The sequence below is a fragment of the Neodiprion fabricii genome, chromosome 3 (genome assembly GCF_021155785.1).
Source record: "Neodiprion fabricii isolate iyNeoFabr1 chromosome 3, iyNeoFabr1.1, whole genome shotgun sequence".
Lineage (NCBI taxonomy): Eukaryota > Metazoa > Arthropoda > Insecta > Hymenoptera > Diprionidae > Neodiprion > Neodiprion fabricii.
The window spans coordinates 27938744-27964385 of record NC_060241.1 but is presented as its reverse complement, the minus strand read 5'-3'; the positions used below and the strand labels follow the sequence as shown (position 1 = coordinate 27964385).

Here is a 25642-nt window from a genome sequence, read left to right as displayed (position 1 = left end):
CAATAAGCCCTTTCCCAAGTAAATAGTAGAATGTGAGATGAAAATCTGACGAAATTATGAATAAATACGTTCCAGTCTGTTATTTTACGCGGAACTTCGGACATCGTTTACTGAAATCTATTTTACTCTAATACATAAGTACCTTTATACGAGAGATTGGAAAAAGTCAGGATGTATTTTCTCGGCGTGGGTAGTAAAGGAAAGAGTTTCTTCTGCGGCCCCTCCTCGCGGACCATCGCATCCCACCGCGATCTTCGGGTTAAAGCATTCTCTGTGTTCGCCAGTAAAAGCTCAGAATCCAACCAAGATCGGCACAGACGGCATCATGCATTTGGTGAGTACAAACACTCATCCACAATTTACGTTCCTTTGGCATCGCGGAAATTCGCTGTGGTGCATTGGTAGTGGACTTCGTTTTGACTAACACGATTGGATGGTGATTGGTGTTCAGTGACAGTGCGTAAATCAAGGATTATTAAAATTTAAGGGTATCGTTACTGTGCAGACCGATTTTATGTAGGATTGCCACGCTGAATGTCTTGAGTGCGAATATTTCGCTCTATTTGTATTTGATTTTCTCGATTCATTCTCTCGTAGAATTTCAGTGAGGGCCGATGTGGAGTAAAAGTTTGGACAGAATAATCATTAACGCAAGCATCAAGCAAGGGTTCAATTCGAAACTATCAGGACCACAAAATAAAATTTACAATACTTACAACTAAAAGTGCAAAAATAAGAGTAACGTACGGTTCTTATAGTGGCAAAGATTTGCATTTTTGCCTACGTCTGTAATCTTGATTTAAGGATGGGTCTAGAATTGCTATCAACCAATTCTGTTTATTTCAAGTTTTGATAAATTCGTACAACAGGGCGTAATTATCTAATAAAAAAATTGTTGACAAAAATTGGAAAATAATCAATTCTAATCGGCGGTTTTGATTCCATCATGTGAACTTCGGATCGGTGCACGTGAAGTCTTTAAAAAAAAGTGAAAGATTCAAGGATAAATTATACTATGTACGATCTTAACACTATAGTAATTTTCTTTCTCGCAGTCGGGAGACTTACAACGACTGTGAACCCATTACTTACCCATTATCGTTAAAAGAGCCGGTTGAACCGTGAGATCTCGAGTATCATCGCGTTTTATAAAAAAAACTGTGCTCCACTAATCATTTTCTGCAATTTACATGCGAGAATTGCGACCAGACAAAGAACTAGTCTATTTTCTAGCCGAGGTATTGAAATCAATGAAACGATTTCAGTGTATTATGGGAATAGTTGTAAACTATATTTTCAAATAGTAAGTCTTCTTCGCCAGTGCGATTAGAGAGTTTCGGTCGAGATTTTCACTTTGAACAGCAGAACCCAGTGAAGATGTTAATATTTATAGAAAATATTAACGGCGCACGCGTTAAACAGGTAGAGTCGGTCAGCTCATCGTCAGTTGTTTCAGGTGCTGGGAACTTGTTCGCATGTAAGCACATACGTGCTGTACGCGTTATACCATATGCAGGTACGCGGAACTTTGCACACGCACATCTGCCGAGTGGTTTTAATTACGAGTGTATGCGTCGCTGCTTGGATGGAAAAAGAAAGTTGTCCCCTCGAAACGATGATGCTGAGAAGCCGTAATACCTCTTCACATTTCCATGCTCTTTGAGATTCCGCACGGCTCCCAGTTGAACGTTACGATACGATATCCAGCTTGGAAACGATCGCCATACGTCGATGCGCTTCCTTGATCGATCGCCCCCACAAGCCTTGTTTCTTTACTCAACTCGGTTGTATCGTTGACGTCGTACGTGCAATCTTGTTCAAATTGGCAAGCCTAGACACGAAATTAACATATCAGTTAGCACGCACATTACACGGTCGCTAGATTTTCAATTTCGAACCAAGTAGGCGGCTAGATTTTTAGCGCCCTAGTTCTCATGTAGGACGTCTCTTCCGGGAGATAACTGCAACACGGGGCTAATCAGTAATTCCTGCATACCTAGACGATAATTGCGTCAGGGTCTTCGTCAGGGAGGAGAACATTCGCGACGTCACGAAATACTTTGATGTTTCTAAGGGTCAAAGAGCATTTGCTATTACCTGGCCAAATTAGGAAATGACTAACAATAAAGTGAATCTTGCAGCATCGCTGTTAAACACGCGCGCACGTTGGCATACATACCGTAGTCGGCTGATTAGCTCCAATCCCTGCTTACCTATAGTCAGGCACGATTCTCGTTTGAACATTTTCGCAAGTTTCTCTTTTTTACCCTATTACCTACGGGCAATTCAAATGTCTTCCATGTATCCGATTACGAGTAAGATGATCTTCGTTAAAATCTCAAAGATCTGCCCGTCGAGTCATAACGTGTTACACGATGTTATATGTTACACGAACTAGTTTCTACTTCGTACTTGGTTCATTACCATATAGGTACGTCGTACATACATGCATCCGTAATCGTTTCCCCTCGGGCGAGAAATCTGGGCGTGTGGTCCGTCACACAGCGAGTCACGTCAGATAGACAAAGTTAATTTCGATCCCGTAGAGTGTTCACCACTGTGCCTGCACATTATGTATTCATCGTTGTGAACAATTGAGAGGGCGTGAGGACGCGAGGACATGATTAAAAAAAAAAGAATATGTAACGTATGGAGATTCCGGCAAGCGTAAATATGGGAGTGGCTTTGAAGCTTCGGCTCCTTCATCGTCACTTTCCCCATCTCTGGAGAAGAGTCGGGAATTATTCGCGAAAGGGAAGCGGGAGGGCACGACATTCCGCAAGATAAAGTTCGCATCCTTTGCTCGAAGGTATAGTTTTGATTGCTAAAGGATCGCAAAGGTCAATTAGAATATGCTCATTACAATGAAGTAAGACTGAAGTAAAAACGCTCAAACGAAATATCATGCGGTTCTCTCGCGTGTCTGCTGTAGTAGACGAGGGTTCACACGCGTGTTAGATTTTCATTGTTGAACCTATCAATGTATAACTAACTCTATCACGGGTTTTCAGACTCACGTTGTTGTCAGAGTTGAGCAATTTTGATCGGTAAATATGCACCAACAATAAGAGAATAATATTCTCGACTTGATGTTGAAAGATTAAGCGTTCGAAAGTGTAATCTCGAATACGTTTTTCTCTTGTCAGTGACGCAAGCCTGCGAATAATTTGCGTACGGTAGTCTTAAGTGATCGATATCTGAATCAGTACCCGACTTTCGCAATTAGCAACTCGTCTATTTTACACTGTCGAGGAATATGTTAATTTTATTTCAATAACAACACAAAATACGTCAAGTTTAATTATTGTAGGATGAATACAGGCATGTACCGACTACTGTTCAGAATTTCCAGAACACGTGTAGTCTTCTACTTGCGCGAATGGACTCATAACGTCTCGGCTTTCTCTGCACTCGTTGACGATGAGAGAACTGTGCGAGTGTCAATTTATTCAGGAAGTCAGCTCATACGCATCTTTAATAATATATATATAATATATGGACGAACGCGATCACGCTGAAAAGATTTAATCGTGCCTAAATCCAGGTGGTGAATCTTCAATTGATGATATTATACCAAAACCGACCGTCCATGTCACGCTAATGACCAATGCCGAACGACTAGTAGCTTCCTCATGTAACTGAACACATCTTGAATAAATGAATAAACAAACTCCTGCACGCGGATCTTCTTAACGTACGGCTTTAAGGTTGGAATAACGGAGTCCACTTTCTCCCGCAGCTGTCGTTGTGTGCTGTTGTATTGAAGACCCCGATGCACGCTGGAGTATACACCGTATATTATCCGACATCGGGACTTGGGCCTCGTTACTGTTCGGTCGGGCTCGCGTTTATCCCAAGTCAATTGATGCCCCTGCAGAAATTCTAGGCCACGTACAGTCGGCAAATATTTGCAACGGATTCATCGGTCACAGATAATTTGCTTGCTTATTCAATGAAAACAATTTGAATTCGCCAAATATTTCCTTGCAGCTTTCTCGAGTTATATTGGAATGTGCATTCGTGATGACGGCAAAAAATCTCTTGCTGCAAATATGCCCAATTCGCATTATTACTCACTTATACCTTTGCTGTTTCAACTATTACTCCATCGGGTACAAATTAAGAAAAAATTTTTTGAATAACGCAAAGTTGCGCATGTATATGTCCTCGGTGTCAATGGCAATCTCATTAATGCTCTCAGTCACGGTGCGATCCGGCTTCTTCGTGTTTGATGAAAAATATGTCGGCTTTATTGCAGCTATTACATGTTATTACAGTTATCATAGCGTCCTCCATCTCTAATAGGTAGATGTGTTTATCCGTACGATTACCGAGTCGGCTTCAGTACAGGTGTGCTAAGGACATACATGGGTAAATGCACCGGTTAACAACCGTTTCAATACACTTATTATAACATCCGCAACGTCATTATCCTTGTCACCTGCTTCCACCGGTCATTAACTAGTGTCAGACATTTACCGCATTATACGATGCTGCCCGTTCATTTGACGGATGGTTTATTTTGTGAAGGAATTTAAGGAGTGTGCCTTTCGCAAATTTCAAAAGGCTTTATGTATCTGGACTATGTTCTTCTTTTCTACAGATCGTACTGGAATATTCTGATTAGGTATTTGCTTTTGAAGCACGACGACAAAGAAAGAGTAACATGTATCACCTTACTTAGTTGAGCTTAAAAGTTACGAAAGGAGTGAAATAATGTAAGGTAGCGTTTCCCTTACAGTAAGATTATCATCCACTCGTAAATGAAGGGACGTAGGGATTGTGCAGGAAACGTGTCCAAGAAGTAGTTTTGGCAAGGTTGTGTTACACTGGCATTAAAGTAAATAATTATCTGGGTTGTCAAGAAGCATAATTATGCGACATTACATAGTTACCGCGCGCTGGGTTGGTCTTGATTTGAATGCGAAGACGCCTTCTGAAGAGATGATGATCTTCTGCCGTCAAATAAATAAACTTCGTGTAAGTAGAAAGTGGTGGAACAAACTCGGTATTTTCCACTCAATGATTATTATTCACAATAAATTTTTACTAGATTAGCTTGAATTTGGAACGTGTGAACTCGTTTGATCGGACTTAACGTCGCAGGTGTGAAAATTTATGCCTACAAATCCGAAAGAATCCGAAAGTTTGATCCTAAGTATAAATCAGAATAAGTCGTCGAAAATTCACCGATTCCCGTGGTCGTTTGACTTTTTATTTAATAAGTGAAAAGAAATTCGTGAACAGGTGCAGAGTGGAAATTAGGAATTTGCATTCCTCTGTAGCACGGGGCTGCCTATGCGTGTTCCGTCTTTCGCTTAAAGCTCAGCAAACACACGCGACAACGTGCCAGGGCATTGATTCCCTGTATTTACATGTTTATGCAAGTACAGGCAACAAGTTTCGCTCACACGGGCGATCCTTGCTACGTACGAATATGCCGCTCATCCATTTCCGGAAAAAATACCCACGTGTGTACACCATAGCACCAACTCCGTCTCACGGACGCGCGTGTACAGGTATTTATAACCAACACACCGGGATTCAACTCCTCAAGCATGTTAGTACGTACATGCGGAGGCACGTAATTCGTGAGAGAGATCGAGTGAAACGTCTTGCGCCTCGAGCCAATCGCGGTATATTAACAACCGCGACGACGAATTCTCATATCTATTGGCATTTCTCATTCATCATAGGAGGTTCCGGCGTTACATTCAAAAAACTTTCGAAAACGATTCGATTTCATTACCACCGAATAACATAAACTTCCGATTTTGCTTTCAATGCCAGCCGTTACCCTTGAGAAACCGAATGCCGTGGATCAAATAATTTTCATATGATGTTGCTTTCTGGTTGTGTCACTCTCTTTGCGAGACTCATCAAGTCCCTGCTCACCGTGGTGAGCGATTACAATGATCAGGACGATGCTTTTGTGCTTTTGGCAGTTTCGCGTCCGTCGTTTAACTCACCGTTTTTCGTGATTACCCGCAATGTTGTAACGGTGACATGTTACAGCAGTTTATACGTATGTACCTGTACAGGATCCCTGCGGTATATTTATACGGGTACTTCACGATGCCTCGAAACTTTCCCACGTTGGAATAAGTTGTCATTGTTGTTGCGAATAAGGAGATTGTTATCGAAATGAGTAGCACAAGATAAGGCATGAAATTATGTAAAAAGTATGACGGTCTTGTGCAATCAGCTGTAGTGGATGAGGGCATGTCTGAGTACATGTTGAAATAGTTTTTAAGACGAGTGAGACGGTAGACTGCAATAACCTGGGAAATGAATCATTCACCTCAAAAGCTATTTCGGGGTTAATTAATGCTGAAGCAGTAACAAAGCTTACGAGTCATACGTAATCATTTCACGCAGTTAGAGTTACTAAAACGATAAATATCCTGCATTCATGTATGCACTGGAATGTGAATCTGCAAGCTTTTATACCTACTTGAGGCGTTTAACATGTACCATAACTATCAAGATAAATTATATTTAATTACTGAGCATAACTTACTGAGTATAACTTACTGAAGTTGGAATATTCAGCACACGCAGGTGCGTAGGCCATAAAATCTGCATACCCACAAAGATGCGAACTCCTCCCAGTATTTACAGCTAGCCCGCATGTTGTTTGCTTGACACTTTCACCCCAAGGAGAAATCTCTCGTTAAATCTACAGATGATTCGTGGCTCGGAAATCGCTAGCATGGAATCTTGGAAAACAAAAACCAGGTTCATGATTTATATTTACTGCAAGCATTCGTGTAATACACCATGTCTTGTTGCGTTACTAACCGATTCGTTAATTTTATAGTAATTATGGATCTGAAGCGGAATAAATTATTGATTGCAGCTAGCACAGAAAAGTCTCTATTATTATGTTCAAGTTGATTACTGGTCTTATCTAGACCCAGATCTATCGATGTATATGGACAAGGTACAACCAATAAACTGATGCTCACAAACAGACATCCAGAAAAGGGGAATTTAAACGAGATAATAAAATAATAGAGGCAGATTTGGAGTAATTTTTATTTATACATTATTTATTACATTACATTATATATTACATATGACATATTCACGATAAATCGTATAATAATTAGGTACGTCAGAAATAAAAAGATCCGTTCGTACTCGATAGTAATTCATTGTGACCACCGGATATATCGATGACCCTTATGTGGCTTCGTATTTGAACAAGGTTTAATTTGCGGTCTTAAATTGAAGTACACAGAACCGGTGACTTACTCGAACCTACTGTAAAAATAAATTTTTATTACTTACTACGGATGGCTTTTAACTTTCCAGCTTTCGTGCGTATAACGTTCGTGATACAAATAATCGTTTTCATCATCTACCCAGCATGAATCGTTTACAATGCAAATGAGTAGGTATACGTACTTAACCATTTGATCATTGACGACCGGAGTTTTGTTCACTAGAAATATGACGGAGTTCTGAGATGAGCATAGAAAGTTTACGGTGGACGCTTACGGTTATATACCTTTTCAACCTATCACTATAAAGCTTGACTCCAGCTTTGTGAGTAATAAAGAAAGGTCAAAACCGAATCCAATTACATGCTCGTAAAAAAAATTACTATCCGATTACCCCGTTTATGTCCCCGTAATTATTTCGCGTTCAAAGACCTCCAGTGATAAATAACAATGAATAAAAATTGTTGGTTGCATAATGGTCGTGAATTATTGAAATCTTATCGAACCATTACCTCAGCTGGAAACGAGATGTGATATGGTTGCTTGACTTTATCAGGTGTGAAGGATGCTTGTGTAATTTTAACGTACCCATATAAATGTTAACACGATTGTTACGAGAATCGAATTTTTGATGAACCGATAAACATTTTTTACAAGACAGTTTTCTTGTGAATTAATTCTTTGAATAAAAAAAAAAAACAGAAGTAGTAAAATATTGCCGAGTTACGGCAAACACAAATTAACATCACACTTTACAAACGCGCATACAGTATCTCAAGATGGTGGGACACGCCCGAGGCTAAAAAATACTTTCTAGCTGATGGACGACGTTCAGCAATCCATTAATCTTCAAAATAACTATACCCTCACAGTACTTGTTCCGTAATGCTTGCTAAATTTTCACTTTCGGATGGTTTCACTTTCAAGGATTCTATGGGGACGTGGAAATGTCATCGCATAAAATTTGAGATTCCGGACATTGTTTTTCATTTTTTACTGTAATTTTTTCATCTTTATTGTTATTACGTGCTACCGGTTGCAATGTGTAAGTTTTTCTCTACACACACCAACCAATTAACGAGCTCGAATATTTAAAACGGATTTCGACTTAACGGTAAAATGCTGCACACGTGTAATAAAATTAATTTGATTTGTTTTTTTTTTTACCTTTCGCAGCAATTATCGGCAATCTTCTTGGCAGTGGTGGCTATCATCGTAGTAGCTACGGAAGGTGAAGTTCCAATTGCGAATGATGATGGAAGAGGGCCACCGGTCAAACTCGATAAAAACCTTCGCCGGGCACTTTTGAAGGCACTTGCTGATCTGGAGGCTGAGTCTGCTGAACAACGAAAAAACAATGAAGACGTGAGTGAGGATTTCTTTGACGAAGGAACACCAGCGGCAAGTATCGTGACGACGATACCTCAGCTACCGCTAAGCGAATTGAACAAGAATTATTCGAGCAGTCAGAAATCGACGATTTCCTTCAATGGTTTCCTAGGGGAAGGAGAATTTCCGAATGAGGAAAAACTCCAGAACTCCACCTTTGTCGAAGTCGACAAGTACACTTTTTCATCACCTGCGAAACAAAATAAAATCTCCGTCACTCACCAAGAACTGAAAGCACCAAAGGTTCACGATCTCATTTCTGCTGAGAAATCGTCTGCTGTCCACTTGAAAAATCCTCTACTCGTCGCCGACGATATTGACAAGGATCAAGGTACAAGAAGCATCAAGAACTCTGCCTTTTCGGTGAACAGTGTACAGAGCGTGTCTTCGAAGCCGACAACCCAGCAGGCAGAGATCTTGAGCCGTAGCGCGTCGAACAACATTGCTGCTGCGGAGAACTCCTTGGTAGCTCCAAGGCCAACAGCATCCAGTTTGACATCCAAATCTAAATTGAAAAATAATTCTTCGTCCAGCGATTCAACCAAGAATGATAACTCGGGGGAGAAACTTGACGAGAATCAGGAAGTCAAGATATTCCAAGCTCCATTAGTTGCTGCGTTCACGGTGCAGCAAGACGAACGTGGAATTCCCAAGAGTGTCGTTCCCATCTACAGAGCCAGCGGCGACGGCCAAGCATTGACACTTCAAGAACAACTCGAGTTCAAACAACAGCAGCTGGAGAAACAACTTGCCGAGCTTCAGAGGCAACAACTTCAACAGACTCAATTTTTGGCCAGACAACAACAGCTTTACGAGGAACAATTAAGGTTCAAGCAGCAGCAGCAACAGCAGATATTCCTCCGGGAACAGGCCAGACTCAAACAACTAGAAGAACAGAGGATCTATCAACAGCAAATACAACAGCAGCAACATCAACAACGTCTACAACAGGCTAATTTTGATCAAAACAGTCTACTCACTCTACAATCTGCCTTTGATAAGCCCGGTGTGCAATTGGAACCAAGCGTCTCACTGCAACTCCCGAGCCTGGCTAATCCACCCTCATTCCTAAACAACTATCAGGAGCAACGCCGTCTTCAACAGCTACAGCAACAGCAACAGCAGCAGCAACGTCAACGCTTACAGCAGCAGCAGCAGCAGCAGCAACAACAACAGCTGCAACAACAACTGCAGCAACAGCAGATATTACAGCAGAGCTTCGGAGCTTTTCCAGTAACTGAATTCCAGACTCCTGCTGTGTCCGTTCCGAGGTTCAACAGACAAGAACTCTTTGGTTCGACTGGCAACTTTGGCTTCAATGACAACAACAACATCAACAACTTCAACGCCAGAGGCAACTTTGGGAGTAGCCAATTTAACGCCCCATCGAGAAACAGTCAGAACTTTGGTTTCAACGGATTCAATCAATTCAGGGAAACTAGACCGCAAACGCCGGCGAGACAAATTCAACATCTCCTCTATCAGTCTGGAGTGGCATCAGACTTGGGTAACACCCGAGGATCTGGGAGTGCCGAAGACTTGAATATCGTCTCTAAAGTTCTGGCATTGAACGTAGGCGCCCTTCCATCGAACAGCATTCAATTTGGTGCGTCTAAACGAGTGTCTAGTTTCGCGAAGCCACCAAACGACGCGTGATGTGCCTGAAACTTAAGGGTCTGAGGAACTTTAACGCTCAACGAGGGTCATAAACCTACATGCAAAGTTATATTCAAATAGTGGAATTGAATCGGTTCTTTCACACCGTCAATACACCTACCTTAGAACCGCGATTATTGCAGTCTAAAGCTGTGACTCAACGGTATGTATCAAATGTTACCACAGCATGCGTGTATGCGAGATCCTAAGACCTTTAGAATAGATTCACAAATTAATTATAGAATATACAGATCATTGAAATTACTCACATGCCCCAAATACTCACCGACCATATTGAAATTTCCATCTTGTCATGAATTCCGTAAGAATTAAACTGCCAAACGCTTACGACGACTGTATAGCTGACATTTGGCGTCGAAGGTATAGCAAGTATTCTATGAGAGAAAGAGAAATTTGTAATGACATGTCTTAGAAACCTCGAACACAGTAAAAACTTCATCGTGTGCACAATGCATTTCTACTTAATATTTTCTATTTGGGTGTCACTGCCAATGTAATCTGAGAAACGTTCAAATAGGAATTTCATGCAAAGTAATGGTGGGATCCGATGCTTTGCGCACTACAATCGCTTGCTATCTTCCTGAAATTGAATATTAGTAAATGGCACTCTGTCATTAGATCATCGACACTCGCTCTTTTTCCATTCACGTCAGTACCGTAGAACACAAGATCTAAAATTTCACATATTTCCTATTTCCATGGGACGCAATAGTTTACGAGGAAAAAGAAGTCGTGGTGAAACTTATTCAGAAAAGATTCCTATCTCAAATATAAATTCTAAAATGTATGCATAATGAAAAAAAATATACATCTTTTCACTAGAGATTTCAAAATGCTTCCGGCGCGGTAGTTGGGAGATTATTACTTGAACAAATGACAATTCATAGGCACCGAGTCTGTGCGAAGATAAATCATCTATCGCGCATAGTTCTATTGAGAAATGCTGACGTATGAATCGCAGAATTGTTTCGTAATCACAACGCATCATTCCCATAGCGATTCGTTCCATCGTGAGATGATTGTAATTAATAATTTTTGTCAGTGGTGATCACACGGCACGTAAAAAATGATAGCATATCTCACGTTCGGATAATGTGTGAACCACGCTATCGCTACTGTTAAGCAACGTAGAGATCGACTAACAAAATTAACTTCTCAACCAGCCTGACAGGCTGTGCAGGTACGCACACCATATGTTAGGCATAGAAATGAATTGCCATTAATGATGAATATACACTTTCGCTTCGGTGACTGCTGCGCTCGGAAGTACAATGCAAGGTGTCTCCCGGGATTTCGTATCATGTCTGGATAATCCTCCTCCTTCTGTCCTCAATTTCACACACCTATGTCCGGCATGGATTTCAGTTTACGATTTCTCTCAGTGAATAGCTATCGACGTTAGTTTATTATATTTTTAACAATGATATCCGAATGCGACGAACAAGCTCATAAGTTCCCGTATAGCATATCCGCACTAGGTGCTATAGTAGATTTATAATTAACTTTAATTAAATTTCGAAAATTAAACATACTAATTCGTCAATAGTTTTACGTTGCAGTTGTAAGAATCTATAGTTCTAAGAATTAGAAGTAGAGATTTTATGTTATGAATAATATTAAGTTGTAGAAATGTTTGCTTATAATTTATATCGTTCTGCTAATATTGTTATCTACAAATATCTCTGTATAAATGCCAATAAATATTAATTTACTTGAGTCCCTAATTATTAATTAGCACCGCACGTGATCACATATGTTTTACATTTAAATTTTTTATGAAAGTTCTTCATTTCGAATTCAGGTAGCGAGTGGTCTCGCTTCACTTTGATTATCGAAAATGTAATTTATATTTTAATTACTCGATTAAACTGATTGGATCATTCCACCGTATAGATAGGTATACCTATCTAATTTCCTAAACTATTTGAAAGCAGCTTAGTTACAATCACTTACCGAACCACGTGTGAGGAGTCGTAATATCGAAAATTACTTCAATAATCAGAGATAATCGAGGCTAGGAAAACCGGTCTCAGTTAATAAAATAGTGAATATAATTAAACGGTTGGCATTTTTGGTAAAGTTTGAGAAAGTTTTCCAGTAAAAAATTTATACTCTTTATTTATTTTGCCAGGCAATAGTCCTACATTGAGCACTTATCAAATGATCAAAAACACAAAAGCTGAAAGTATTGAAGTTATAAACAAAAGCTTATTGTTTAAAGATATTGAGCTTCGTTTCAAATCACTCCAAAATGATTAAAGACATAGAATGTTCGTTTTAATTCAATCTACGATAGTTCATTTTGTCAAGAAGAATACGTTCTACAAATTCGCACAACCACTCTTCTTTAACATGCTGGCATCGTTAAATATTGCATCTTACAATATTACACCGAGTTTAATTACGACCATTAAATGGGAATGTTGAATTGACTAAAAGAGAAAAAAATCTGTTTCATTGATGTCGTAGAAAATGGTGTTTTGACCAAAATGAGTCGGTTTTTAGTAAACCACCCAAGTCCTGAACCGACTTCCTTATTAATAAGTCAAGAGCTAATTGTGTGAGACTAACGTTGTATAATGTAAGTGTACCAGTTATTAACCCTGTCCCAAATATTGACCTTTTTTGATTGTATATGTTTGATCCTCAATTCTAAAATTACCAAAAAATAAATTTCTAGTGTTTAACGGTATAGCCTATAGCAACTGGTTTTAGTCGTGGAAAAATTCTCAATTTTTGCCATAAATTTATAATTTTGGAAAATAAAAGGGTTAATAATTGGCTCTAAACGTGTTAATAACTGGTACACTTACCTCATGTATTGGACGATTACCATTTATGGCCTACTAGCGCATGCGGGTCATTTGTAAGAGAATTAATTTTATTGCATAGGCTACACACTGTACTCACATGTAACACTAGTCGCAGTGCATCAGGCGACGTGGTTACCATGGTTACGCAGGCCGCGTTTCGTGCTTACCATCCATGAATATCTTCGCGTCTATCAACCACAAGAATGGCGGATGACAAGGTAGGTTCGCTCGAAGACGAGGCACTCAAGAGAAAGGAGCGTCTGCAAGCATTGAAGAGAAAAATTACTGACGAAAATAAAGAGCAGGGAAAATCAGAGGGTTCAACTCTACCCAAGTAGGTATCTTTTTCTTCACTGTATTATGGAATTGAATCACTTTTTCTAACTTTCTCGAAACTTAACCTAAAAAAAATAATACGTATACAAGAATAATGAAGGTTGAAAATGAGGTTTTATTTTACTGCTAAATCAGTTGTCTTACACTCATTTTATATTTCTAGACCAAAATTTCGCAGTTACAAACCTCAGGATGATAGCTTGCGAGAACAAGTATTGGACGAAGCTAAGCCCGGAGATGTTGAGAGCGAAGTGAAGGATCAACTGAGTGCTGCTAATTCAAAAGTTGTGATTGAGGAACTTGTGAGTGAAATAATTTTACGAGAATTTAATGTCATAAATTGAGAATTCTTACTGTTATTCCGCTTTGATGTTGCATAATATGATTTGTAATACGCAGGATATAAGCAGCTTGGCACCGCGGAAACCTGACTGGGATTTGAAAAGGGATGTTGCTAAAAAACTTGAAAAGCTTGAGAGGCGGACTCAGAAAGCTATAGCTGAATTGATACGCGAGCGTTTAAAGCAGGGCCAAGAAAATCTTGCGTCCATAGTCAATATGGCACCGATCAACTCTTCCAAACTAATTGCAAAGGCTAAACCCAACGAAGAAGAATAGCAATATAGAATAAGTGAAAGTCATTGACAATTGCATTGAGTAACACTTAGTTCGTATTTGATTGCGTGGAATCAGCAAATTGTATCGAAGCAATTACATATGTATATACCATTTTCAAGTACTTTGACACCTGGTAAACTACTATGTAGGATTACAGATTTTCGTTACAATTTGCGTGTATATAGCCATTTTTAAATCAGTGAGATATCCTGCTTAGACATTCTAATTTTAAATGAGAGAAGAAATCTTAATTTTGTAGAATTTGTTTTCATTCCAGAACGTTCATTCGTTTATATATACCTATAATGAATATCAATTATCTACGAATTATATGAACTGATGAAACATAGTGTGAAAATATATGTAATAAATTTACTGAATAAAGAAACAGAAAATTATCTTAATCATTGTAGTTGCGAAAATCCTTTCTATTCATCTGCCAACCGTTATTAGTGTCAGTATTACTATTGTTACCGGGTGTATCTGCTGCTCCGAGTCTCGCTTAGCGACCTGTCGCGCTGGGTGATAATTTTGGAATGATTCCTCGCGCCGAGCGCTTCAATTTTGAATTTGATCGCTTCGATCTCCGGTAGCGCCATCTGCGCGCGGGACAGATTTTTCGCGCATTTACCACATTTCGGTAGTGTACGTACATGGTCTTATTCTTCCGGCATATCCATCAAGGCAACCCACTTTGAATGCGAGTATTCAAGTGACGCAGGCATCTTTGTGTTCTGTCTTTCAGAACAGCCCGTTGCACATAGCGTTCATTCATTGTACCGTGCCTTGGGGTTCAGTCACCCCTCAGAGCACTACCCTCGCTGTCTCGGGGGTGAGCTTTTCATTTTCCGGGTTGCCTGAATTAATAATTGACTCGTTGATATAATAGTTGCGTCCCACGGCCTGGGTCACGATACAGTCGACAGCAATTATCGAGCAGAATTTTTTGAAAAGAATATAATTGTACCTAACGTAGTAACTGAGTAATTTACTCTTAAAACCTATTAAATTTGTTTTACTTTGTTAGAGATTGCAAACCGATGCATCGATTTTAACTTATAGGCTATACTCGCATACTATTTGTTGCGAGTTTGTAAAGTTGCAACCTTTTGACAAATTGTAGTAATTTATAAGTAACGTATTACGATATTCCTCGCATAGAGCGCATCGATTTTTAAAATAGCTGGCTACTTTTACACATCTAATATTAAAGATACGCCTCTACGGTTTAGGATAGTGTAGAAATATACGTGAGCAGGATTCACAACATTTTCCATTCAAATAAGTTTCCAGTATACATGGCATAAGACGACTAATAAATATTTGCAAACGCTCTATATCTGTACGTTAGTCACATACATATTCGATACTTAAATAATGCGTTAGTGACGCTGTTAGTAACTAAAACTACCACTTTTACTTCTTGGAATAAACTCAATAATACCACGCATACTAGCGCAATGAAAATTCAGTTACACAGAATATTTCAATATTATTTATGGACGGAAATGCTGATACAACTAGTAAATACTTACAATAATAATTCCGTCTTTTGAGTAAAGCATTGGAAAAAGCAATCTCGTGGCAGAATAAAAATTTAATACTCCAAGAGAAATATAGTTAATTGAACTAGTAGTTCATGATACTATTATTAAGTCTATGATATTGAGTTGAATTTAAAAAAATAAAAGCCCATGGCCTCCACGCATTTTTGCACGATGATATTCGATATCAAAATGTAAAACTATCAACTGCCGATTATACTTCCTTTCTGACGTTCATTCCTAGCCACGCCCGCATATTAGAATCCCAATTGTAGCCAACGTATTTTATACATATTTAATTAGCTTCCAGTGAGATTTTATACTTATTTCCTCGATGAAAAATCAATCCTCTACATGGCGTTTACTTCTAACAACAGTCTGTGGGCTCGAAATATCGAATGCCAAATGTGTCCGTACTTGCGCCTGCAAAAGTACGCATAAATTTACGAATACACTATCATTCAATGCCATACTCAATCACAGCATAATTTATGAGTTTGCGGTGCCAGTTGAAAATTTATGCCGTACATGGTAGAGTGACGACGATACGCGTAGATGATTAAAATTTCTCATTAAACAATGGTAGCGAGACTTGATTGATTGTTAAAAATTTTGTAATCTACTGTAACCATTAATAGAATCCAGTTTCTGTCCTGCGGAAACACTTCTCACAATTTTTATCACGGGTGTCCTGATATTCATGCTTTAACGCCGCATAAAAACAAGGCTCAGATACATCTTCAAACATTATGATACGATTGCGAAACGAGTATAAATTATATTTATATTATAGACGAATTTCTGAGATATTTTAGATACTATCACGTCATCGATTGGGAATTGATTGGAGTCGAAGTGACATGCCCAACAATTGTTCGGCCGATTTTTTCGTCCTTCAGGTCTAATTCGATGAATAGATTAGCCTCGCGTTGTGATTTTCTGTTGATTATGAGAAAATACTTGCTGATCTTATCATTTATCATCTGCTGTGTATTTAACCAGCTGAAAATGAGTGGTTGAAATAAAAATATGGCACGACCCTTAGTTCTTTTTTCGCGATGATAAATGATGTTATCGACGTAAAACAGTCGCTAATGAAATAATAACTATAATCGGAAGGGAAGCTCTGTTCGCAAGTTGTCCCGCAAACTGTTGCGGATGATGATGATTGCGATGGTTAGGAATCCCGTGGCTGTAGTCGTGGCTCGTTTCAGGAATATTCTCAAAGACTATCCTGTCGGCGAGAGGTTGTACGGGCCGGAAGTTATGTGTCACTCTTTCCCCTTCTGCGCTACGAATTCGACGGAAAGCCTCAATCTGCAAGATGGTATACGTGCAGACATACGTATGTATAACATATTTATTGTATATGTAAAATCTTGATGTGACTCGGTATAAAATAAGTACAGAGCATCTTCAACTGTCCTCGATAATTACGTTACGTTCGACCGTAAGTTGTTTACAATAATGTTAAAACTGGTAGTTTCAACGATTTATTTGACTCCAGATCACGTGCAGGAAGCTGGGAAGATTGGTCAACAAGAACGGTCGTTTTTTTCCCCGTAGTAATAACGGTTTGCACAAAGAAGGTAATTACACACTTTAGCACTTAGATACACCTGTTATTACACCATCATATATAGACTAGACTTTCATTTGCGGTAAAAGACGCGATTTTTTTCCCTCTCATGAATTCTGGGTGTTTCAATGAGGTGTTTACCTTACATAATATAAATATTGCTACTCACCTGTTCGTGGGAAAGTATGTGCGGCTTTTTAAAATCTATCCACGTGACCACTTCGGAGCAAGGTGGTGTCGTCAACGAACCATTGTACGTGAAATAATTCTGCATCGAAGGCTGATTCGTCTTCAGGATAGACTCGAGGATGAGATTATCCCTTAGCACAGCTTCTGAACCAATGTCCTCGATGAGTGGCAACGTTTCGACCAAAGGGCTGTAGGTCGGATCAAACGTTTCGTCAACCTGTGAATTTGTCGTGAGTGTGTGGCTGGAATTTTTTAAGCTATATGTATAATCGACATTACCGTCACGAAATACGCCAATACTGTGAGTCCGTCTGGAAAATTGGTTGCCGCTTTATACGATCCGTATGATAATTTGTAAAATACGGCATGAAGTTCCATAGCGAATGATCTGTTATTTATCCTATCTTCTGAACCTTCTTTGTCGTTCTCTCCCCAGTGAAAGTGGAGCTGTTCAAACGCGTAGACGTCGTCTCTGAGAGGTCCACCGGTTATGAGAGGAACGTCAGTTCCAATTGTCTTTAGGAGTACTTGAAAGAAGAAAAAAATTGCGTTCTACAATTTATTTCCCAATCGATGAAGCCTCAACGAATGACGTATTATTTTCTAGAATTATACTTGACCTTTATGGTTATAATGACTGCAATCTTTTCAGTATCAATTCAATGGTCGAACGATACGGTTTTGAAAATTAGTTTTTAGAATGTTTGAGACGAAACATCAGTATTCGTGTTTTACGTATACATACTTATAATTATGCCTACTCAAAGATCTTCTGACAATGAGCATGTCGATTATGTTACTTTGAAAGAGTAAAATAACGTGCGTTACATGCGTATATACTACAATTCGAACCGTGATCTAGCTTTGCGTGCACGTGATATTATTATACGAATACTATTAGTAAAATACAGCCCCCCGATAGATGTACGATCCTTCAAAACGGGTGTCTTCGTACACCGAAGCGTAATAAATTGGTAATAGTATCTCATCAAGGTCTAGTTTGACAAGACGAGTTATGTAAATATATGCACATGGTTATACTTGTATCCTCTTTAAGTTACCCCGGAGGACAGCAAATTACGTAACACGCACGTACGTTGAAACACATTTTTTCAAACATGTATTTCTGAATGCACAACATGTACGATGTAACGCGGTCATGGAGCAGTTTTTCAGAGTTAATCATGCAAATAGTTTTTAATCTGAATGCCTCATACGACTATTTGTAGCGATTATAATTGCTCACACCTAATTGATCCTATCTACGGTTGCAATCAGATCCGATTAAACGATACCTATGAAGTATAGCTCGAGATAAGAGACACGGTTATCACGTGCAAACGTGCAATATACACTCGACTTTAGAATATATGTAAGTTATTAGCTGTACGATGAGGAAGGCGGACGAGACGTGGATCACGATGATTTACGTTATTATTGCGGTTTTTAACTGAACTAGAACGGATCGACTTTATAAAAAAATTCTACAGCTCGTACTACAGTGTTTTTAATGGCTTCAAATTTCGTTTTCGTTGCCGAAATTTGTTGAAACTTAAGTTAGAAAATGTCATAAGGATAATTATGCCGACCTGTGTGGCCATTGTTGGTTAGCATGGCTTTCCTAGGTATGTTGAAACCAGAAAACCACAATGGTGGAAGTGTGACCTTCTCGACATAATGCTCCACGATGTTGATCGGAGATTGGTGCTTTCCTACGCACGTTTGATACTTGTTGCCCCAGTACGCAGGACCTGTTATCGTCAGAAGGGACAAAGGGAACCAGTTTTAAAAGATCTAGTTACAAATAAATCAACAACCTGTACACAGATAATAAATCAGTGAGCAAATGGGAAATGAGTTGGCCTCAAGGATGCGAATTATAGAAGTTCCAAGTCAGTACACGGATTCAAGCTACAAGATAAGCATAATTTATTAAATGCTTTTTGGAGTCCTCGGCTCTCACGAAATGACCTTCATATCTGATGCAAATACTCCGAACAAGAATGATATAAATCTGTCAAAGCTAATTGAATAGCACACTTGTAAAATATTTTACTCACCAAGAAGCCCGTTGTACGAAAATTCCTGACCCAGAATTGTAGAATCTGGAACAAATATTAAAAAAAGATTAGAATGTACTTGCCGTATGTATTAACGAAGTATATTTTCAAATACAAATAACAAGCGAACACGACTAGTCGAAAGTCGCTAATTAGATGTTCATACGAGTCATAACAGGTACAATATACATGCACATGAAAGTTACCATGATGAAGTTACTCCAGAATTGACATGCCTTGAACCCTTGTCGGTAGAATTGGATGATAAAATATATATATATATAATATATCGATGTATATATATATACGATTTTCTACCTGCTAATAAATTCCATCAATGTAAGCATGAAACTGGATCATGACTAGTCAGATAAACGACGTCGTTGGGAGCGTGTGAGTGAACTGCAACCTTTTAATATCATAACTGAAAGATCCGAGCGAGGAATATCCTGCGTGCGTTGCCGCTCTGAGAAAAGCGTTGAATCATTATATCGATCCAATCAATCGTATCGCTACAACTCCCTCTATCTGTTACATTTCCGTAATATTTTGATTCGATTTATCTGTCATGTATCGGTGATTGAAAATGCTAAAAATAGACCATTATTTACAATGGTGCCTGAAGGTAATCATGAAGTGATAGTCCAGAAAGTTCCGGTGCAATTCAAGTTATATGATTACGTGCAAGTACGTAACAGGTTGGTTTATACATGCACGCTGTACGGTATACAGGAAATACGTAAGCTCGTATCAACATTGAACAGAATAGGTGATAAGGAAGGCAGACGTAACTCTTTCTAGATCGGCAATAGGTCAAGCACCGGAAAGTTCGGATCATTTGTAGCTATAAGGTATCGCCCATTGTAGCAGGAAAATTTATTTGTTTATTTAAAAGAAGGGCGGTGTGCATTCGGCGTAACGCGGAACATTCCTCAAGTGAAAGTTCCCCGCAGAGTGAATAACAAGAAAATTTCCAAGATGCTCGCCCGTTTTTCATGCGCTATTGTCGTGCTAATTAACCGTTGAAAGCTAGGCGAGAGGTGAGAGGTCGGCTCACAGCTACCGGATTTCAGAATAAATCCGGAATGCGAGTTTTTTTCTCTCAAATTTACCGCATAAAAACAAGATTCGCTAAACTTCACTCTTGTTTATACGCGTAAGGCGATATTACGAGATTATACTTGCTACGAATAGCTCACTCAAGTGATACTCGTGATCGTTATGCGTTGTAGAATGTTTCGCAAGGCTAACATCGGAATGCATTTCATTGTATGTACTACTGTTCTAATGGAAGAAGGAGGATCATTTGTGTACCTTTAACTTGTAACATCTGCCGATGCGACGTGAATATCAACAATACTGCAAGATGATAAAATGCAATGGTTATACCTATATGCGCTTATTCTTAAGCGTAATCGGTGTGCGTTTGGGCCTTCGATAAAAATTGAAATCCTAAAAACGCGTGAATTCATAAAATTATTGACCCATATTCGAAGTAATAAGAAATGTTTCTTGCGCCACTAAATCGGCGTCGTTTCTTAACTTTGCTGATTTTAAAGCTCTCGAAAGTTATCTCTGGGAAATTAGTATACGTATACAAATCGAATCAGTGAGCAAACAACGGACAATAATCTCCAGTGATTTGATGAAAAATAAAAAAAAAAAAAAACTACTAACAACATTTCCTGACACGGTATTTTTATTTACTACGAACAAACGACGATGCATGATATAAGAGTGTTCTACAGCGCATCTGTAATGCAGGTGCCCCCATTGCAACTTATAGCTATAGGTATACGTGGCTACTAGCAATGCCAACTTCCGGGGACCGTCAAGGACCGAGATGCACCGGGAAAGATATGCACGAGAAGTGCATATTGCGGTCGAGGATGCGCCCAGGTAACCGTTGGATTAAATCGTGTTAAGTCGAGTCAAGGACCTGAGACATTGTCAGTTGGATGATATACCGCTTTGCGTTGATTAGAGCGACGTTGGAAAGTGGCTGGACGATCCCGGAACAGGTGTCGCTAAGAGCTGGTATTTTAAATAAAAACCTGGTATACCTAGTCGACAATAGCATGGTCGCTGTAGTATGTGTTAATCGTAATTGGTTAAACATTTTGTCCATATTTGATAAAACGGTGACACTGATAATGATAATCATTATTGTTATTAGCCTTGTTGGTTATTGTTAAAAATTTAAATGATAAAATTACTAATATCGATGATTATTAATATTTATTGAGTGTTTTTTTATTGAAAAATGGGGATGCAGTTTCTAAAGAGAGAGATTAAAAAAAAAATGGTATCGACTACCCGATGGAAACCATGATCGAACTTGTGACAAAATCATCTCCTTGACACATATGGCTGACTAATGCAATCGATGCAAAAATGAATACGTATCAAATAACTTGAGGGCTCACAAAAAACTATTATTGTGAACAGTTAATAATAAAGACAATCGATGTTACAATTGGTAATTATAACAATTACTGATATTCCATTCTTGAAGATAAAAAGAAGCTGGTATTTTTGCGTACCAGAACATTTTTTACTCGGTACATGGTACGGAACCCTAAAAAATGGTACATGTATCAAGAAATTGGTACATTTAACATCGCTGGCAGTTGATTATGAAAAACCTCTCACTTCGTAGCGTGAGCAACAACTTTGTTATTTAATTCAAAATCTACATAGATAATAGCGATAATCGTGATGTTTATTAACGACGATTATTCTGATTGATAAATTTTCCCATCCGGTTTCCCATGTATTCCGTGTGTGTTGGTACAATAGAATTGAAGTATAATGTGAGGATTGTAATCAGCTACACGGATACGAGATTTTTTCTATACTTCTCTTTACAATCGATACGTACGTGTTACGTTATATTTTCACACGTCATCGCGGTGTATCACGATGACAAATAGGTAATCTATATACTTATAGGCATATAGCTATTCGGGATGACGAATACAGCAAAATAATTACCCGTGTTCAATTTCTTCGTCAACAAGTATGATGATCTTGCAGTACGCAAGCTAGAATCAATTTTTCCTCGAGCCCATTGGAATAATTTATACGGATTCGTCCAATTCGACGTTTAAGAACTTTGACTGGGCATATTTTGATTTAAACGATGAGGCGGGGCTTTAAAGTAACATATTATGCCTTTTCTCAAATTTCCACGCGTGTGATGTAAAACCGACTGCCGGTCGACAAAATTTTTTCGCACCTTTTTAACTGCGAATTGAAACTGCGAGAATTATTTACCGTACAAAAACTGATACTCGTCTGGTGAATTGTCTTACGTCAGATGTGTATTATACCAGTAGACAAGTGTATTACCATATCCACTGTAATTATTGTCAGTAATTTCTGAACAATTGATCGGTAAATACATCCGTGGATGGGTATTTTACGACAGGCGTATACTTCATTTTCTTAAGAGGTGCTGATTGAACAAAGTGAAACTTTTACGACGTTTCTTTTAACCCAAAGATCGTTTCATGCATTCTTTTCAGCGACAATATATACATCGTTGCATGTCATCCTAAGTAGTTATGGTTAAGTTTGATTCCATTGCAGATTGCGGAAATTGTGCATACTGTAAGATTATTGTAGCCCGTGATCTATCGAATCGTACGCTTTCATAGAAATTGGCTAAAATAGATAATTGATCCATTTAACGGACTGAGTAGCTAATAAGCCCCGAACAAATTTTTTCCTTTACATCATTATTGCAACTGCTTTGACCATTTATCTGATGAACTCGTTTGCAACGCAGGAGTTACAACAATTAGCGTTGGTTGCGATTGACACAAAAAATAGTAAGGACCTATTGGCAATATTTAAATCAAGTCATAAAATTCGGCATAAACTTGATTGTTGACATTGAAATATATTTTAAATGTACTATAATTAAGTGTGTCATAAAAAGGAAAATTGCTGTTGCATTAATTACAATATTTATAGAGAGTAAAAGTATGTTGAAAGAACAAGTTTTTTCTACCTGCCGAAAGCTGATAATTAGCGTAGCTTTATGTGTATATATTATTTACAATCTAGTGGGAGCCCTCGAAACGGCAATATACTTAGCTATCCAATTTTTGATTTACCTGCTTGTTTCTCTTTCCATTTATCTCTGCTGAAACATGCTAAACAGACAACGATGCAGCATTCAATGCGCAGGTTGAAATCAGGAAGAAATCACATGCACGAGTGTATAATCTATCGGATACAGTATCCACAGTGATTCGTTCGAGCTAGTTCATTGGCTTGTCGTTTTTCCATTTAAATCAGCAAAACTTGACGTTTGAATAGCGTGATCAGTTTCCGTTCAATTAGAGGTAAGTCATCAGATCCGTTATCGCGTGATAAATAATCGGTGATTATAGAAACAAGACCGTGGTTTGATAAGTTAAAATATTGAAGTTTCCGATACAATCGATTAGTTAATAATTTTCGGTAGTTAATGATCGGTTTTTGTGAAACTGAACTTGTAAGAACAATTAAAATCGGTGCGTTGTTTAGTTTAGATATTGATTTAGCTTTGTCAGCTCACGATGTCGTCTAAGTATTCAAATGTCAAATGCTGCACAGCTGGAGACTGCGTATAAAGTTCAAAGGCACCGCTGTAAGAGTTAAGACCGAATGAAAGAGCGAATATAATTAAAATTCATATGCCATTACCTGATTGTAAACCAGATAAACTGAATCATCGTGAACTGTTACGGTCTGAAATGAAATATACGGTACCGTAGGGTGTCCGTGGTTAAACATTCAATACCGATAAAGCAGACAAAGCGAAAAACATTTATGGATCGAACGTACTGTCAATAATTCCCCAGATACAGACTTGCTTATGCGAGCAGGATTTGAATTGAAAAAAGCTACCCTCGTCACAGGCGGACGTTGTTACCGACGATTCAATGGAAAGTCAAAACATCGAGACGATGAATACCTAAAAGAATCTCGAAAGGGAGAACGGGTAGTAAAACAAGGGTAGTAAAATGACTTGAAGTTCACTTACAAATCGTGAAGAAATTCAAAAACACCAAGATCTTCATATCGGCGAGCGATCACTGTCCAACACTGTCCAACAATAGCTGTTTGGAGGTTTAGTGCGTGGTGCAGGCGAATGAGGATCACGGTCCGTGTAGCCAAGTGAAGAATGTTTTATGCATGGGGTACGGGATCGGTTGTGGTTGAACGAGAACTGAACGCATTCGTAGCGGACAGCCATATTAAATACGACCGCAGCCTTTTGCCGGAGGAACATCACGTCTGTTATATTTAAAACGTCGTAAGTCCCCGGCGGCAGGATGCGTTCGTCGTCAGACACCCAGGAGCGGGATCGAGGCTCGACGTCGGGTTCGATGAATTATGAGAGGAGGCCGATCTGGTGGGGAGTTTAGCTTCGCGATTATGAATTAGCGAGTGGTAGGATTCTCCGGGTTTTCCTTCTACCCGAGTAATTTCCAGCGATTCTGATACCGGAAGCTAGACCGACGCTTATATTAACTGTTCACCTCACAATCGGATATCACATTACCGGGAAAACTCAGTGTCGATCGTTTTCTCGCGGTTTGTCACTTCGATTTTATTCTCCGACTTCCTCAGGGATCATACACTTCGCTTGAATCACTCTACACGATCCATCGGAACAACGCCGAGTGACTAACTGTCCGGTTCACTGACAAGTTGGCCAGTTCTCGCGATGTTGTTATACGTCTGCGTTGTATAGAGTTCAAAGACGTACTAACGTCTGAACAGATATGAAGAATGCTCGTATTGTTTACAGGTATGCCTATTAAATGGGCCTGTCGATGTTTATAGTTCCGTTTACCAGCCAAGATCACGAGTCAAGGGTTGTAATAGGAACGAACGATAGAATTATTTGGGAAAACGTATGTATAGCACCTGAGGTAATAAATTGATAAATATGAAAAATTCTTGAAAATTGAGCTCTTTAATTGAAGGTATTGAATTTATCGTATATTCATATATTTCAGTGAAAGCCGATTAATGAATAATCCTTCAACTGCGGAGTACTAAATTTAGTTTTGTCATTTTTATTTTTACGAGACAGTTTACTGTAGAACTTTTGCGGTAAGAATAGATCCACCTCAACTTCGCGTATATATTTCGAGCTCGTTAAACATTAGAAACATTTTAAAGAGTAAAATGTTCGCTGCTCGCACTTCTT

At 38.8% G+C, this 25642-nt stretch overlaps 3 protein-coding genes across 3 annotated transcripts; 2 read left to right on the top strand and 1 right to left on the bottom strand.

The window, feature by feature from the left end:
- The first annotated feature begins 264 nt into the window (after positions 1-264).
- LOC124177419 (putative mediator of RNA polymerase II transcription subunit 26) lies at positions 265-12050 on the top strand. The gene is made up of 2 exons (XM_046559754.1): positions 265-334; positions 8403-12050. Exons 1-2 carry the CDS (start codon positions 326-328, stop codon positions 10269-10271), a joined length of 1878 nt encoding a protein of 625 aa, XP_046415710.1. The 5' UTR covers positions 265-325; the 3' UTR covers positions 10272-12050.
- Positions 12051-13280: 1230 nt separating this feature from the next.
- LOC124177421 (coiled-coil domain-containing protein 12) lies at positions 13281-14463 on the top strand. Its single transcript, XM_046559758.1, has 3 exons — positions 13281-13439; positions 13605-13743; positions 13841-14463. The coding sequence occupies exons 1-3, from the start codon at positions 13309-13311 to the stop codon at positions 14057-14059; spliced, it is 489 nt and encodes a 162-aa protein (XP_046415714.1). The 5' UTR covers positions 13281-13308; the 3' UTR covers positions 14060-14463.
- A 2195-nt stretch (positions 14464-16658) lies between these two features.
- LOC124177420 (carbonic anhydrase 7) lies at positions 16659-24722 on the bottom strand. Its single transcript, XM_046559755.1, has 6 exons — positions 24467-24722; positions 19432-19476; positions 18961-19122; positions 17651-17898; positions 17352-17588; positions 16659-16920 (listed from the first exon to the last, which is right to left on the bottom strand). Exons 1-6 carry the CDS (start codon positions 24501-24503, stop codon positions 16675-16677), a joined length of 975 nt encoding a protein of 324 aa, XP_046415711.1. The 5' UTR covers positions 24504-24722; the 3' UTR covers positions 16659-16674.
- Between the last annotated feature and the right edge of the window lie 920 nt (positions 24723-25642).